General features: G+C 36.8%; 1 protein-coding gene across 1 annotated transcript in view; it reads right to left on the bottom strand.

The window, feature by feature from the left end:
* The window catches only part of dnah9l (dynein, axonemal, heavy polypeptide 9 like), a 115,600-nt gene that overhangs the window by 56,186 nt on the left and 40,878 nt on the right, over positions 1 to 18,536 (bottom strand). The window contains exons 33-48 of the mRNA XM_087256600.1: positions 17,554 to 17,661; positions 17,340 to 17,471; positions 17,101 to 17,261; positions 15,334 to 15,490; positions 15,104 to 15,249; positions 12,101 to 12,217; positions 11,875 to 12,013; positions 11,707 to 11,799; positions 9,898 to 10,092; positions 9,710 to 9,787; positions 9,379 to 9,511; positions 5,703 to 5,830; positions 5,467 to 5,615; positions 3,433 to 3,583; positions 1,947 to 2,078; positions 1,677 to 1,850 (exon numbers count right to left, since the gene is read on the bottom strand). Coding sequence (XP_087112726.1) covers positions 1,677 to 1,850; positions 1,947 to 2,078; positions 3,433 to 3,583; positions 5,467 to 5,615; positions 5,703 to 5,830; positions 9,379 to 9,511; positions 9,710 to 9,787; positions 9,898 to 10,092; positions 11,707 to 11,799; positions 11,875 to 12,013; positions 12,101 to 12,217; positions 15,104 to 15,249; positions 15,334 to 15,490; positions 17,101 to 17,261; positions 17,340 to 17,471; positions 17,554 to 17,661 — 2,193 coding nt within the window. The remainder of the gene's footprint in view (positions 1 to 1,676; positions 1,851 to 1,946; positions 2,079 to 3,432; positions 3,584 to 5,466; positions 5,616 to 5,702; positions 5,831 to 9,378; positions 9,512 to 9,709; positions 9,788 to 9,897; positions 10,093 to 11,706; positions 11,800 to 11,874; positions 12,014 to 12,100; positions 12,218 to 15,103; positions 15,250 to 15,333; positions 15,491 to 17,100; positions 17,262 to 17,339; positions 17,472 to 17,553; positions 17,662 to 18,536) is intronic.

The following is an 18,536-nucleotide window of genomic DNA, read 5'->3' on the forward strand; positions in this document are numbered from 1 at the left end:
AGTAGGTGACACTTTAATATGAGCATTAACGTTGCGCCTTGTACCGCCACCGCTGTAAAGGAGTAACCGTACATTCACACCAAAAGCAGCGAGAGCGTCCAAGGTCGCTCTGGCCGCCCTGGCGACAACGCTCTCTGCCTTCAGCTCCTGCGGCGAGAGCGTCAAAACTCGCTACATTGATCTCATATTTAAAGGAGCCGTTGCAGCATATCAGTTACATTCCTGCATAAAACATGTTTCTAGCGTGAAAATGTTGCGCACTTCTTATCAAATTCATACAACAATGGAAGATCAAGTTGCGTGTGGTGTGGCTTTGCTCTATTTATCCAATATGTGTCCATATGTCTGAAATATCCTGAAGCAGCAGTACTGTTTTGTACTGTCACATCGCGTGAGATTCCCGCTTTTTAAGATAAATTTATATAACATTAATGAACATCAGTAACTCGCCAGTAACTTACTTAATGTTCCTGTAGGAAAAAAATTGTAAATAATTGGAAATCCGGCGACCGCAATAATCAAACCCTTGGGAACAACTGTGGTCGGAACCAAAGTTCACAGGTCTGTGTTCTCTGAACTGCTTTCAATCGATGGACGTCTTCATTCTGATTGCTTGCCACCGAACCGCGTCATAGCTCATTACCATAAAGTTGACTTCATTTCAACTCTCCTCGACGCTCACGCCGCGCTGCTCCTCGCTGCCTTTCGCCGCCGGCTCTCATTGAAAATGAATGACTTCCGGCTACTTTGACGCTCTCGCCGCTTTCGGTGTGAACGTACGGTAAGAACGTGTTTTTTAGGTATGACCGCAGTTTGCGACTGTGCCGCCAGGGGGCACAAAGAGACGGAATAGGAACGTACAGAAATAGCCTATACTTTGCTACTTGTAAATGACGATGAAACAATGAAACAAAGCATTATAATTCCTTCATTAATCATTAAAAACTTGTTAACAAGCTTTATTGTTATTGTAATTTTGTTAGGTGAAATGAGGATTCATTTTGGTAAGTAAAATTAAAGAAATAAAAGACAACTAAAATTAAGGCACCAGCATACATACAAATAAGAAGGCATAAACGAATAAATAAATAAATAAAGCAGTGTTTTAACCTATATATAGAGAGATGTACAGTGTTATTTTAAAGACAGTCAAATAATAAGCTTTTTCATTTACGTTTTCATTAACAGTTTTCACTAACATTTTTGTTGTTGATTATTTTTTACTATCTCACTTTATGTCTCAATTATTATACATAAATAACAAATTAATAGTTAAATAGGCCTAAATAATTATTAATTTAAAGACATTACCAGCGAAACATTGAGAAAACGGTCTGGCACTATTTTTCTATAAGCCTATTATAATTTTAATGAAAGCTACAAAGTGGGCTAGATTATTTTAAATCTAGCCTATATTGTTTAATTAATTCCTTTTGTCTCTGTTACTTGCAGTTCAATGCGCGTGCGCTGAGAGACAACAAGGCAATATTGACCTTTTCTATAGGCTGTAGGCTACTAGAGTATATAATAATTTCAGTTTTTTACATATAGTATTGCATTATTTGCATAGACGGTCCCCTTTAAGACAATGCAAGAATACAGCACAGAGTAACCTTTTATGAAAGCTAAGTACATATCAGATATTTTCTGCATTTTGTCATTTGTTCAAAACTGACCTGCAAAGGGATGTCAGGCTCTAGCTCAAAGGGAGGTGTGCGTTCGCTCCATGGCGTGAAGCGCTTGGTGTTTGGGTCGATGTAGTAATCAAACACTGAACCTTGAGAAGGAAACTTCACAGCTCTCATCTCCTTACACCACCAACGACTGAACTCTGAACGATAGTCTATTAGCTGGAAAAGACAATGAATAAATAATAAGAGAGAGGATTTCAAAGTGAAGATCACAAATGCTTACAGCAAAGACAGTTGATGAACTTGCAGACTGACATGGTCCTGAAAAAGAGCTCCTCCGAAGGCCCAAACACATGCAAACACAAAGTAGAGCTCGTAGAGTTCACGGGGAGAGTCTGGAGGTGTGTTTTCATCAGTCAGCAAGCAGTCCAGCAGACAACACAGGGTCTGATACATACAAACAAAGGTCCCACGTTAAAGTTTCAGAAACAGTGTGTTAACATTTATACAGTTGAAAAAAAAATATTATCCCCTCTCTGAAGCATATTTTATTTTAATTTTTTTCAAATATTTTCTTAATGATGTTTTATGTTTGAAATTGTAGTTTTACTTATTTTAGTTTGGCTGGAATAAAAGCAGTTTTTAAAGGTCAATATCATTAGCTCTTCATTTGGTCCACTGCTGTGAAACTGACAGTGATGAGCAGCATTGCATTTGAAAGTTGAAGATCTTTCAAATTCACACAGCGTCTAAAAACACTTTCAAAAGACATGAGTATAACGATCACACATTTCTGTCAACCACGAGTTTACATAGACAACCAATAAAAAAATAGAGCATTGAAAAAGAAAAACGCGTTCTTTGTAAATGACCCCTTATTCAATATTATTAGTCCTCTTAAGATTTTTTTTTCACTGTTAGGGCTAATTCACACCAAATGATTTTACTTCTAAAAAGCGAGAGACAATGGTATAGCTTAAACAAAAAAGCATAGCTTAAACACAAGGGTATCCGGACAGAAATTTGCAACGATTGGCTCACCTCTGAGCTCTACTGATTGGTCCACTGCTGTGGAACTGACAGTGATGAGCAGCACTATGTGTGAAAGTAGCCAGCAGCTAGTTTCTGCAACTCTCACATGGTGCTCCACTGAAGCTAAGTAGGGCTGCGCCCGGTCAATCCCTGGATGGGAGCCCTCATGGGAAAGCTAGGTTGCTGCCGAAAGTGGTGTTAGTGAGGCCAGCAGGAAGAGCCTAACATGCAGTCTGTATGGGTCCTAACGCCCCAGTATAGTGAATAGGAATGCAGCTCAGAGAGTGCCGTCTTTCGGGTGGGACGTTAAACCGAGGTCCCGACTCTAAACACTTAAAAAACACTTTTAAAAGATGTGAGCGTAATAATCACACACTTCTGTCAACCACGTGTTTCCATTAAAAAAAAAAGAATAAACGCATTGTGTGAACAACCCCTTTTTCAATAACTTGTCTAATTAAACTAACTTGCCTAGTAATCCTAATAAACTAGTAAAACCTTTAAATGTCACTTTACGCTGATTACTAGTATCTTGCAAAATAACTACAAAATATTATGTATCGTCATCATGGCAAAGATAAAAGAACTCATTATTATAAATGAGTTATTAAAATCATTATGTTCGAAAATGTGTTGAAAAAAAATCTTCATTCTGTTGAACAGCACTTAGGGAATCATTGTAAAATAATAAAAAATTAAACTGGATAACTAATAATTTAGACTTCAACTGTATGTAGGCTGTGTGTGTGGGTCGGGCTGTGCTTCGCACCTGTACCATGCTTGTCTCAGGTATAGGTGTGATCGTCTTAAGGTTGCATCTGACCTGCTCCAGACAGTAGGGAACATACTTGTCGAACAATATAGTGAGATTTGCTCGCTCAGACTGGGCCTGACGTGTGTCTATCCAGCTTGTCACATACCTGTCAATTAAAATGAAGAATTGAGTGTCTAAAAAACAAAAACCTACCCTAGCACACAAAGTATGGGGTCAGTAAGCATTTTTTGAAAAGAAAGCAATATTTTTCATCATGAATGCGCTAAATTGAGCAGAACTGAAAGTAAAGACATTTATGCTATATATAACACTACAATTACAGTATGTGCTGCAATAATTTTGTAAAAAATTATGATATATATATATATATATATATATATATATATATATATATATATATATATATTAGAACTCTTTGAACAAAAGATTTTATAATTATGTTTTTTTTTAAATGTTCTATTTTAAAAGTTCTGAATAAATGTATTACAATTTTTACAAAATTATAGCAGCAAATATACAGTAATATTTATATATTATTACAACAATATTTGAATATTTTGAAAATACGTTTCTTAAGCAGCAAATCAGCCAAAGAAAATCAGCTGAAATAGCACAGGTATAAATTACATTTAAAAGTATCTTATAATTGATTTTTTTTTTTTAATATTATTCCACAATTGTGATCTTTGACCATAAAACCATAAAATCAGATAAATATCTGGCATTAGCCAAAAATCCACTACATTGGTGAAAAGTATTGTTTTTCCTTTTAGGCTAAGAAATAATTTAGAACCGTGGTTATTGAAATAATTGGTAGGCCTAAATAAGCGACTACAGCTCTGCACAGTTCACAAACATGGCAGATAAAATCTTTTAGGAATGTTTTCCTCCAGCGATGAAATCATTAAAAATCTCTTTTACCCATGCGGGCCAGCCCAGGTGCTCCTCGGGCGGGCCAGCCTATGTGGGCCCCACACGGGCCATCCCAGGTGGGCCCACGCGGGCAAGCCCAGGTATAAGCCCAGCTATATATAAATATTCCTTTATTAGGTACACCAATTCCTTTATTAGGTACATTTTACTATAACCAGGTTGGACCCCCATTCCCCTTCAGTACTGTCTTAATCCTTCATGGCATAAATTCAAGTTACTGGAAATATTCCTTAGGGATTTTGGTCCATATTGGCCATCCCATCTTGGTGAATTCAGGGCACGTGCCCCAGTAAAAATCACCAGGGCCCCAGTAAATGCTTTGAGGTACGATTTACTTTATATGCAAGTGTATTTATTAATATATCCCGAAATAAAGATGTTATCCTCTCTTTTTATTCTCTTCTGCTCTGCTCCCGGTGTAAGTCACGGTGTAAGTCAGCCACTTTAAACATAATAAATAGTTTGAACAATAACACTGCTCGTTAGAGTAGGCTACGTGTGTCAGAGAAGCAAGTGATTAAACTATACCTGTCTACACTGGGATAAAAATTTACGAGATATGCCCCCAACAACCATTACAAGTATGGGGAGGAAACAACCTCAAATGATAGAATACATAACAAACATTAGAAAAAATTAAATAAAATAAAAAGTTTAACCTATTAAAATCAAAAGTGTGATAATTTTTTTTATTTGAATTATTCAGCGATCCACTAGAAGCCTGCGTACCACTTGTAGTACATGTACCACAGTTTGAGAATTACTGATTTAGAAATTAAGTCAAGATTATGTTCCTTTAAGACATTTTTTTAAGTGTCATGCTGTAAATATATAATAAAAAGTAATTTGCATTGCGAACAATTAAACTTAAGAAAGTACATTTCTCAGTATAAAAACGTCTTAACCTAATAAACCAAACATCAATAGCATGATTTTTTATCCCCCAACACCTCAAGAATATCCTCCCTTCCTATATATATCCCTCCCTGTATTTTGAGAAATCTTACAGACACCAAACGTTTGAATTGAAGTGTACACTAACAGGAAGGAAATGAGTTCGAGAAATAGGTCAGTGAAATGAAATCTGTCACTTACGAACTCCAGCCCAGATCCTGAGGGTTCACATAGAGAATTCCAGCCCTTGATACAGTGGCCGGTGTTGCAGCTTTCAAATGGCTTATCTCAAACAGCAAGCGCATGGAAGGGGCCAGTGATATCCGCTCGTTACTGGCCAAGGTAAGCACCTAATATATACACAAGTATATACAGACACTCAGTACACACACAGTAAAGTCATTGTGACATTATTGTTTTAAGTCATTCTGCCGAACCTTATTATCATCCATGACAGTGTTCAGGGATTCAATCCACATGGGGTCAATGTCGCCATCTAGAACAATCCACTTCGGCCCATCATGAGAGATGGCAGAAAGCTCTCTCATAGTGGAAGAAAATAGACCTAAGCACCAACAAAAAAAGCTTTGATCACACAAACACGCTATTCATGAGTTTGTACACATATAAAGTGGCCCCAACATATATTCAGAACAGATATCAGTGGATTTAATACTAAAATATCTTATTGTTGCTTTTGAATTAAGCTACCATTTTAACTTTTTTTTGTTTTATTGTATCAACATGTCAAAATATGGGTAACACGGTGGCTCGGTGGTTAGCACTGTCGCCTCACAGCAAGAAGGTCGCTGGTTCGAGTCCCAGCTGGGTCAGTTGGCATTTCTGTGTGGAGTTTGCATGTTCGTGTGGGTTTCCTCTGGGTGCTCCATTTTACCCCACAGTCCAAAGACATCCGGTATAAGTCAATTGAATAAACTGAAATTAACCGTAGTGTATGTGTGAATGAGTGTGTATGGATGTTTCCCAGTACTGGATTGCAGCTGGAAGGGCACCCGCTGTATAAAACATATGCTGGATAAGTTGGCGGTTCATTCCGCTATGGCGACCCCTGATGAATAAAGGGATTAAGCTGAAGAAAAATTAATGAATGAATGAGTGAATGAATGGTCAAAATATGTAATGTTTTCCTGTGATGATTTAAAGCTTAATTTTCAGCACAATTCTTCAGTGATCCTCCAAAAATCAACTGAACTAAAATCATGTGTTTGTCCCATCTGTATTATATGGGACATGCGATTTCTCATAGCAATGAACAAATTCGAGACACACTCCTCATTTTCATGTAAATCTAGTGAGTGTAAAATCCCAGTGAAAGAGAGACCAATCAGAACAAACACCAACTGTTACACGTGCTGTGACATGGGATTATTAATATGCACGCCATGGCTGTGTTCAATTGGCCTCAACGTTTACAACTGAGATTACAACAAGGATTTTTTCCCCCTTTTAAGTTTGTCTAAGACTGTATTAAAATTAATATGCATAGTTAAAGTCGGAATTATTAGCCCCCTTTTAATTATTTTTTTTTTATATTTCCCTAATTATGTTTTACAAAGCCAGTAAATTTTCACAGTATGTCTGATAATATTTTTTCTTCTTTGTTTTATTTATCGGCTAGAATAAAAGCAGTTTTTAATTGTTTGCAAACTACTTTAAGGTCAAAATTATTAACCCCTTTAAGCAATATTGTTTTTCGATAGTCCACAGAACAAATCATTGTTATACAATAACTTGCCTAATTACCCTAACCTACCTAATTAACCTAGTTAAGCCTTTAAATGTCACTTTAAGCTGTATAGAAGTGTCTTGAAAAATATCTAGTCAAATATTATTTACAGTCATCATGGCAAGATAAAATAAACCAGTTATTAGAAATGAGTTATTAAAATGTTCAGAACTGTGTTGAAAAAAATCATCTCTCCGTTAAACAGAAATTGGGAAAAATTTTTACAGGTGGGCTAATAATTCAGACCTTATTTGTATGTGGGACTGTATGCAAGAGAGGCTTTAAGAAAGAGATATCTGTTCTGTGAGTGTGAAACAAACAGCCAAACATGATCATAGAGCTCATCTGTTCACAGCATGTCAGAACTCAAAATGTGGCATGTACAGATTATGAATTTATTCAGGGCCATCGCAAAGAGACATAAGATCTGTTTAAATGTATCTTTTGTTAGTTTAACATGTATATTCAAATGTCTGTAATGAGGTAACAGACACATATGAACGTTTACAGGGTTTCTGCAGGTTTTATCAAGTCAAATTTAAGAGTTTTAAGACACTTTTAAAACCATTAAGAATTACATTTTAGATTTACACAGGATTTTTTCTAACGGCCCTGTATTATCTTCAGGGATCGCCTAATTGTTTTTAGTTTTCCTTCCCTGATTGGGGAATTTAATGGGGAGCTTGCTGTTAAAATGTCTAACAGTTGTTGTGAATTGTATCTCTCTGCAATAAAAAACTTAAATATAAAAAATAAGGTTTTATTGAGATGTATTGTTTTTCAGTCATGGATTGCAGCTGGAAGCACTGCGTAAAACATATGCTGGATATGGAGTTGGTGGTTCATTCCGCTGTGGCGACCACAGATTATTAAAGGGACTAAGCCAAAAAGAAAATGAATGAATGAATGAATAAATGAATGAATGAATGAATGAATGAAATGTATTGTTGGTCGTTGGATGGATGTCAGCCCAACTGATTAGCTTTCTTAAAGCAAACTTAAGACCTGATTAAATCAAGACCAACAACATTATATTACAGTGAATTTAAGACTTTTTAAGGCCTTTTTTTATTTATTTTTTTTATTTAAAACATTTTAACTTTTAAGACCCAGCGGACACCCTGGTTTATTATAAGGATAATGTACATCACTGAATATAAGTGCTTAATGCATGTTATATACAGTTAAAGTCAGAATTATTAGCCCCCCTTGCATTTCTTTTTTTAAACATTTCCCAAATGATGTTTATCAGAGCAAATTTTCACAGTATGTCTGATAATATTTTTTTCTTTTGGAGAAAGTTTTGTTTGTTTTACTTAGGCAGGAATAAAAGCAGTTTAACATTTTTAAAAGCTTTTTTAAGGTTAATATTATTATCCCCTTTAAGCTATATATTTTTTGACCAAACCATCATTATACAATAACTTGCCTAATTACCCTCAACTGCCTAGTTAACCTAATTAGCCTAGTTAAGCCTTTAAATGTCACTTTAAGCTGTGTAGAAATGTCTTGAAAAAAATCTAGTCAAATATTGTTTACTGCAAAGATAAAATTATTATTATTATTAAAAATGAGTTACAAAACTATTATGTTTAGAAATACTTAAATAAAAAATCAGCTCTACATTTAACAGAAATTGGGGAAAATATAAGGGGGGGGGGTCTGACATCAACTGTATCATCTCATGTCTCTCAGCTCTTACATTTTCCTGGAGTAAAAGGATGCTAATAAACTCAGCTGTAATTTATTATAGTTTAATGTAATGTATCCTATATTTTATCCACAACATGACTGAGAGAGGCTGGAGAACTTTCTAGCCCATAGAAATTGGAAATAAACTAAGCTAAAGTAAACAAGTAAAAATAAACCTTTCTACACTTCAGTTGAAAAGATTTTTAACAAGGAATCTGCTTAATTTGTTAAAATATTTTGGAAAACTGATGTATGGTTATTTTGCATGGTTATTTCACAGTACATCAATCTGTGTTTGTGTTTATGTGTGTGTTTGTGTGTGTGTATGCGAAAGAGATTGCTTTAGGAACTGATATGAACTGCAGAACATCAGAGCAGAGCTAATTAATATTCATGACCATTCCAAATATGGTAAAAACTGAGCTTTTCATTCTAGGGATAATTCTATTGGATATGAATTAGCATATAAAACCGTTTCCGGAAAATTTTTGAGCATTCCTAAGCCACATGCTATGTAGATACCAGAGAACAACTTAACATATTGTGTCAATGGCACCTTTAAAAGTTAAGTGAAACAATCACATATAAACACAATCACAGCCCAGCAGACAGCTGTCTACAGAGATGATCCTTAAACTAAGAGACTGCACATAAACACCCACATACACACACACCATCTTTCCACTCCCGTGTGGCTGGGTGGAGAAAGCCAAACAGCTCATCAGTGGTGACAGCTTTAGGGTTGATGTCAGTCCAGATAGGTTTCAGTTTCATGTTAGAGTAGGTCTTATGTAGCGTCTTCAAAATCTGACCCACAAACAAAAACATAATTCAACCATAAGTGATGTCAATTTAATCTTTTTACATTTGAGCTGTGAAACACTGACATTTGTATTGTGTTAGAAACACAACTAATAGCAAACACACTGAATAAGAAACTCAAATGGTTATCACTATCCAAAACATTTATATCTGAGCCTTTCTTCAACTATTTACTGGACTAACCTGACTTTTTCCCGATCCAGGACCACCTACTACGAAAACGGAGTGTCTCACTGCCAGCAACTCCTCCAGTTGAGTCACCTAAAAGAGGAAGAAAAAACAAACACATTCATAAGATTTTAAAATTAACTGCACCCATACATTTAAAACTATCAAATGTCAAAATATTTGAACATTTCTAACAAACACACCTTCAGTATGAAACTCTCCTCTGGCTGGAGGTGGAGTTCAGCAACCGACTGGCGTACATTCTGCTCAAGAAGATGGTCTCTCTTGCGTGGGATGTCCAGAAGAGGAAAGAGATCGCTTATCAGTCCCAAGAATATCGGCACATCACTAGTCACGACCTTCGGAAGGTTGAAGTCTCGAAGAGCACGCATGAGCACCTACAAAACACACATACAACACAAAACATCCTTTTTATCCTTCCCTTATAGAGTTAAACCATTTCTTTTTTTTTATTTGACCATTTTGGAATCCATTCAGCCAATCTCCAGGTCTAGAGCATTTTTATCCTGGCAGAAATAATTTAATCGAATTAGACCATAAGCATCCAAAAATCACAATTTTTTTTTTTTTAATAAGGGAACTTTGCTGCTTTATGACGAAACACCTGAAAACTGGCTAACTTTCATCAATATAGCCAAAGCGAACAGCTGCTTGCTCAAGTGTGTGCCCTGTAACCATGGAGACATTTTTGAGACACAATTCAGAACATATTTACTTTGGTGCAGATCCTGAGCCATGTCTATTTTAATCCAAAGTACACAGAGACATGGTCAAAACTTCTATAGGCTCCTTGGCTTAAGACGTTTTTTAAGATTAAGACGATGTTTTAATGCACAGGTGTCAAACTCAGTTCCAAAAGGGCCGCAGCTCTGCACAGTTTAGTTCCAATCCTAATTAAACACACCTGATCAAACTAATTGAGTCCTTCAGGCTTGTTTGAAACCTACTGGTAAGTGTGTTGGAGCAGGGTTGGAACTAAACTGTGCAGAGCTTTGGCCCTCCAGGAATTGAGTTTAATCAGGTGTTTTGCAACATTTCTTTTGCTCCTGTATTAATAATATGGTTTCAATACTTCTGCAATCAATGTTTAACTCTAAACAAGCTCATAGATAGTTCATGTTTGATGTCCCTGCAAAGCTAATTTGGTGTACTGAACGATTGTTTACATTTCATGTTATTATGTGTGCAACATTTTAACATTTTAAGAAACTTGAACATTTCTGTGTCAGTTTACATCAAAAATGCCTATTGAGATGAACATGCTTTGAAATCAAAAGTTTACCTTCTTATGGATCTTACCCTAGGCCAGAGAAGAACGCTCAAGCTAGAAGAAGACTACAGATTAGAGAAAGACTTGAACCCAACACGGAGAACCCCAGAGGACTACAGGGAGCAGGCAGGGACCCAGACAAAATGGGTTAATCGATTAATTGTTAATAATTGATTATTTTTGACTTGCTTGGTTTGGTCTTACAAAATCTAAGGTTTTCCATCATTACATTCTCTTAAACTCTTATTTTACTTTCTTTTCTTTTACTTTTCTCTACATCCTGTATGAATGTGTTTGTGTTAGGTGTTAGTTTCTGTTAGATTAGTCAATGAAGTGTAATTTTGTTAAAGAAAGGTGCCTGTGCCTATTTATGAATCTAATGTCTTAAACTTCAATCTTGCTACCCTGCTTAAACATTAATGGGTTTTTATTTTGACAGCAATAGCCGTAATTAAAGTAAACTGTCCTTTCGAACGATTGCTGGATGATTCGTTTGTTTGCATTTAAAGAGTTGATTCTTTTGAAGCCCCGTTTAAATGAATCTTCGGTTCCCTTTGAGCTAATTCGCTACACTAAGTTAAAAGTGCTAAAAGATTAGCTGAATGGATTCAAAAAGTGTATAACTCGACTGTTTATCTCTAAGGTAGTTGTAAAATAAGTCAATTTTGAAAATAAAGTGATAGAGAAATACAAAATTTCTACACTAAATTCCCATGAAGACCTGCTCTTCCGGACAGCTCCTGTCTTCCCTCTTCAGTGACCCAGCAACAACCAAGACTGACTTTATGGCCCTCAAGCCCCAGTCATAATGATCCTACAAGAAACCACAAGGTTTTTCAACAGATCACGAAGCGTGTTTATGCATGAATGCGTATGTGAGTCAATGTACCTGTTTGGACAGCAGCTCTTTGCATAGTGTATACAGGCTGATGAACTTGCGTGCAAGCAGCCGTGCATCGAGAAAACCTTCCGCCACCAACAAGATTTCACAGATTAACTCATAATCTGGAATCACCATTGCACATGGCCTGACACAACAAGACAGAATTCATGGTTAGCAGACACCAAATATGACTATTGTTGATTCTAATTCACTTCAAAGCATAACAAAACACCTGAAAAGTGCTTTGAGGTTCTCTGGGAGTTCAGTCCTTCCTGCATATCCAGGGTTCAAAGTGATGAAGATACCAACTGTTGACCTCAACTCAATATCTTCCCCCAGAAAGTGGAACCTGATAAATGATAGACAATGAAATGGAATTTAAAGGGGAAATTTGTTTGGAACTGCATGGATACATGAGGACTAAAAAGGATAGTTTGCCCAAAAATGAAAGTTCTGTCATCGTTTACTCATCCTCGACTTTTTCCAAACCTGTATGAGCATTTTTTTTCTGTTGAACACAAAAGAACATATACTAAAGAATGTTGGTAAAAAACATTCACTTTCATTCTTCAATAGAAGAAAGAAACTCATACAATTTTAGAAGCACTTGAGTAATTTGAGTAAATTTCAAATTTTGGGGTGAACTATCTATTGAATAAGACACAACTGCATGAGATTTTGGATGCTGTGCAATGAAATGTGTGTAAAAATCAAGACATGGCATGGCAAGGCAAGGCAAGTTTATTTATATAGCACATTTCAAACACAATGGTAATTCAAAATGCTTTACATAAACAATAAAATATATATTTTTAAATAATTAAAAATGATTAAATCAGATTAAGATGTGTTAAACAGGTTATAAAAGAATGAAAAAGAAAGACAAAATAGTGCGATCTGTGGTTCGTAGCACAGTGCTCATTAAGTAAAGGCACAGCTACACATTGATTTGTCTTGATTTGAATGTGCCTAATGTTGGAGCACATCTGATCATATCTGGAAGCTGATTCCAGCAGCGGGGGCATAGTAGCTGAAGGCGGATTCACCCTGTTTTGACTGAAACCTTGGAATTTCTATTTTATTTGATCCTAAAGATCTGAGTGATCTTTTAGGTTTGTATTCAGTGAGCAATTCTGTAATGTATTGAGGTCCTAGGCCATGTAGTGATTTACAGACAAGTTATAATAGTTTTAAATCTATTCTGAATGTAACTGGGAGCCAGTGCAGAATTCTGAGGACAGGTGTGATGTGCTCTGATTTCCTGGTTCTGGTCGGAAACCTGCCAGCAGTGTTCTGGATGAGCTGTAACTGTCTGACTGTCTCAATGGTATACAATTAATAAATAAAAGTATAAGAAATAATATAATTTTAGACCATATAGATTGGTTGGAGTGGAATTGAATGGGGGAGGATATACAGTTTAAACCAGAAGGTTACATACACCATATAAAAAGGCACATAACCATTTTAAAAACAGTAAGATGTTAATGTGACTAAACTTTTTCTCTTGTAGGTAAGTTAGGATTTTTTAATTTGTTTCTGTTATGCTTAATAGCAGAATAATGAGAGAGAGATTTTTTGAGAAATTGTTATCAAGTTTACATACAATAAGATTATTATGCCTCTGAATAAAGCTCAGATGATGGTGTCAAGGTTTTGGAAGTTTCCGATTGGCTAATTGACAACATTTGATTTAATTGGAGGCACAACTGTAGGATAGTATTTTGGGAAAACCTCAAACACACTGCCTCCTTGTGTGACAACATGGGAAAATCAACAAGCCAGAATCATCAAAAAAGCCAGATTACAATTTGCTAAAGTACACTGGGAAAAAGAATAATTGTTGGAGACATGTCCTGTGGTCTGATGGAACTAAGATTGAACTGTATATAATGGCCATAATGACCAGTGTTACATTTGGAGGACAAAGGGGAAAGCTTACAAGCCTAGGAACACCATCCCAACTGTGAAGTATGGGGGTGGCAGCATCATGTTGTGGGGCTGTTTTGCTGCAGGAGGGACTGGTCCACTTCACAGCATAGATGGCATCATGAAGAAAGAACATTATGTAGAAATACTGAAGCAACATCTCAAGACATCAGCGAGGAATTAAAACTTGGCCACAAATGGGTCTTCCAAACAGACTATGACCCTAAGCATACTGCCAAATTAGTTAAAATGTGCTTTAAGGACAACAGAGTGAATGTTTTGGAGTGGCCATCACAAAGACCTGACCTCAATCCTATAAAAAATTTGTGGGCAGAGTTGAAAAAGCTTGTGCGAGTAAGACAGCCAACAAAGCTGACTCAGTTACACCAATTCTGTCAGGAGGAATGGGCCAAAATTCCAGCAAACTATTGTGAGAAGCTTGTGGAACGATATCAAAAATAGTAAACCAAAGTTATACAGTTTAAAAGCAAAGCTAAAAAAAATACCAATGTAATGTGTGTAAACTTTTGACTGTGTAGAAATTAATAAAAAAAAATTAAAAGAAAAATCTCTCATTATTCTGCCATTTAGAAAAATGTTAATCATTTAGGTTATTCCAACGAACTTAAAGTAGTAAACATTTAGTATGATTTACCATCAGACATTTTTTTAAAAATGGTTATTTTCTTTTTTTTTCTTTTTTTTAGTGTATGTAAACTTCTGGTTTCAACTGTACATTAGGATGGAAGTATAAATAATTGAATGTAACTGAAATAATTGAATAACAGAATAACATGTAATATAATGAGAAAACAATGGAATGGTATGAAATTAAATGTGTATGCAATTGTATGTAACACAGTGGAATGGGATTTGTGAGGATGTGGAAAAGAAAAAAAATGGAGAGGAAATGGATATAGAAAAACTACCTTATGGAATAGAACAGAATGACATTTGATAATATGAAATGAACCAGATCAGAATACAATAGAACTGAAAGGTTGACATAGAACAGGATGGAAAAAGTGCTAAATACAATAATGTGCAGAATATTATGAGGGGATCAGAATTATGTGAGATGGAATTTGAGAGTATACTAGGACAGAAAGGTAAAAATGGAATGTAACAATAAGATATGTGATGAAACAAGTCACAAATGAATGAATATTTTTCTACAGAATATTTTTCTGTAGAAAAACAACAAAGGAATGTCATAGAATGGGATGAAACATGCAACATATCATAACATTATGGTACAGGACAGGATAGAATGTGATCAAACTGTGTGAAATGAGATGGAACTGACCTCTGTTTCTTGTTGCGAACAGCATCTTGAATGGTTTTCACCTGCACAGCAACCACAGACAAAACCTCCACAGAGATCCTGTTAAACTCATCGAAACAGCCCCACACTCCGGTCTGGGCTAAACCTTTATAGATATTACCTATGGACTGAAAGGAGCAGGAAGATAAAGAAAGAGGTGATGCAGCAAGTAAAAAGAGGTGGTGTTTCTAAAACTCTTGTGATTTACACACCTTGTAGTCCATTTGCTCTGAGCAGTTGAACACATAGACCATAATGCCAAGCGAGCGGCCAAGGTCTTTTGTGGTTTCCGTCTTGCCAGTTCCAGCAGGACCAGAGGTGGCGCCACTCATGGTAAGGTGCAAAGACTGAGTCAGAGTAATGTAACATCTGCAGACGCAATGACTAGAAGGTTACATTTTCATTAAAAGGATGTTCATAAGACTATCATGAAACCTTTTAAATCATGACATTAAAAAAATTGGAAGATTTTATGCATGCTTATGACCAGGGAAATAGCATGTAAGTATGGCTTAGTAATAAGTGTAATTCCTGCATCCCGCTGGCCAAACACAAAGCATACAGTAGTCGCTTTAGGACAGTGTGTGAGAGAGTGAGACCAGCAATCCTTGCATGCATGAAATATTGCACATTATGACAAGTTTTGCTTGCTACACAACTGAAAACGTGCTAGATATAATACAGTTTTTCGTTCAGGATTATAATATTATGACGTACTATAAAGTTTTTTAACTGGCGAATGACATGATCTAGTGGGTCTCTGTGATCTATAATAAGCGCGATCGTGTCGGCGCCAAAAGCCAAGTGGTTAGTGCAACCCAAGCTCATTCTGGAAACGTAGCCCCGCGGACGTTTCTGGAGACCGCGATTTACGTACCTCCGGCCACGTTTAGTTTTTTTCGAGTGAACGCTGCGGGGCGGTGTGGCGCCGCTCCGCCCCTCCTCTTCGCGCTCGCCGGCCGACGGCTCGCCTCCGAGTGGAGGGCTTTCCCAATGCAACCAGTTTGTCTACTTAGCTCACAGCGTTGCGTCGGCGGAGCGGAGACCCCGGAGGAGGAGGAGCCGGCCGCGGGGACGACGACCAGGATCGAGTCCAGGGAACAGCGGTTCCGGAAATCAGGTAAGACGAAAAACGGAATCTGAAAAATAAGGGCGAGAACGCGGCGGGATCCGAAAACGCGGTCAAAATCGAAGACGAGGGCTTTTGCTTTTTTTTTTTTTTCCTGTACGGCTTTTGCGAACCATCGCTCGGGTTTAGGGAAGGAGGAGGAGGAGGAGGAAGAGGAGGGCGGCCGAGTCGGCCGATTCGGCGGCTTTTCGCGCGAGAACGGCGCGGGCGCGAACGGCGTGCGCTCCCGAGAGGCGCCCGAGACGCAAAAAAGCGTGCACAGCGGCCTCTCGCGGATCCGCGAAAACAAAAACCACTCGAATACGTACCTCCTGGGACGTAAATCGCGGTCCGCAGAAACGTCCGCGGGGCTACATTTCTACAATGAGCCCGGGTTGGGTTAGTGCGTCGACACATAGCACCAAGGTGCTCACGGGGACCTGAGTTTGATTACCGGCTCGAGGTCCTTTGCCGATCCTTTTCCTATCTCTGCTCCCCACATTTCCTGTCTGTAAAAATCTCCACTGTCCTATTCCAATAAAGGTGAAAACCCCTAAAAAATAATTTAAAAAAAATAATTAAAAAATAAGTGTGATCGTGACTTCAGAAGGCTTGGCATTGGACTGCAGGGCAGAGAATGTGTTTCAAACATGATGCTTACTGATTAGCATTTAGGAAGATCAACTACTGCACCATAATGACCATTTTCATAAGAATGCATAAAATCTTCTTCATATTAATAACATGTGTCATAGCATGATTATAAAGATTATTATGAACAGCCCGTTCAAGTAAATTGAAACTAACTCGAATAGTAAAAAACATAAATCAACCATCAAATTTCAGATCAGTAAGAGTGTGTGACACTGACCGGTCAGTGAGTGGTGTGATAACCAATCTGTTGGTATTCCCTAGATACTCGTATGAGAACTGAAACTGTGCATCACAGATGTTGATATAACAGTGCTTCTGCTGCTCGGCCCATCTGTGCCGTAACTGCGACAGCCACGCAAACGCCTGTCCACTGGTCACCTTAAAAAACAGGTCATTTTATCATCATCATATTTCATCATTCAAGACTCAAATGTAAGGCCACTTGGGATTCATTACCTTCTGAGATATGAGTTTAGCAACTACATCTCGAGCGTGGACATCGATAGTGGAGATGGTCATGATCTTTTGTCGGTCTCCAGGGGTGAGTTCACCCAGTAACATGTTTATCAGAGAGTTCAGCTGACTGATCTGCACTCATTCACAAACTACAGTCATTTTGACAGATATCAACAGAAGTGAGACAAGTTATTGTTTTGAAATGTTTGCGTACCTGTTTTCGGTTGTAGTCTTTCAGGGCAGTCTCAAAACCTTCCTCCACCCTCTCAAAAGCAATGCCCACATCTGTCGCCCACCATATTTGGCTTCCAGTCAACGCCACCTGAAGACCAAACACACAAATTAATCTGAAATGAGTCTATAGTTTAATTGTTTTTTATTTATTCAACTTTTAAATTAGTGATTTTAAAAACTCTTCTTTATATGGGTGTTTTCATTTAATCAGAAAAAAGTTTTTAATAATCAGAAAAATATTTGTAATGACTATGGTTTTATGGTTCCATTAAAGGTTCCTTTAGTGGTTTCGAAAAAGAAATGCAATACTTAAAGTGATAGTTTGTGCAAAACTGAAAATTCTGACATCATTTACTCCACTTTACCCTTCACGGGTTCTAAAACCTGTATGAGTTTCTTTTTTCTGCTGAACGCTTAAGATATTTTGAAAAATATTGGAACCTGTAACCAGTAGCCACTGACATCCATATTATTTTATTCTGCTATAGATATCAATAGCTTCCCAGCTAACAATTTTAGGTTTGAAAGTAAATTCCTTATTCCCATTACGTTATTTTTATGTTCTTCAAATGTTCAAAACTTTTAGTTTGTTCAGACATTGTATTAACATTATATATTAAATTAATACATTGTTAATTAATATATTGAACATTAGCACAATATTCTAAGAATGTTTTTATATCAACATTATGAAAACATTGATAAATAACAACTAACATCCTAAAGAAGTTCCAAGAACTTTGTTCTTAGAATGTTTCTCTATCAGCCTTAAAAAAATGTTCCAGACACATTATTTTAATAAAATTGTGTTCTACCATACGGGCGACATGGTGGCTTCATCCTTCTGTGGCAAACCCTGATGAATAAAGGGACTAAGCCGAAGAAAAATTAATAAATGAATGAATGTGTTATAAATATATATATTTTTTAAGATCAACTATTTTTTTTATTCACTCTCCTCAG

This window comes from Danio rerio, chromosome 6 (assembly GCF_052040795.2).
Source record: "Danio rerio strain M-AB ecotype USA chromosome 6, GRCz13ab, whole genome shotgun sequence".
NCBI lineage: Eukaryota > Metazoa > Chordata > Actinopteri > Cypriniformes > Danionidae > Danio > Danio rerio.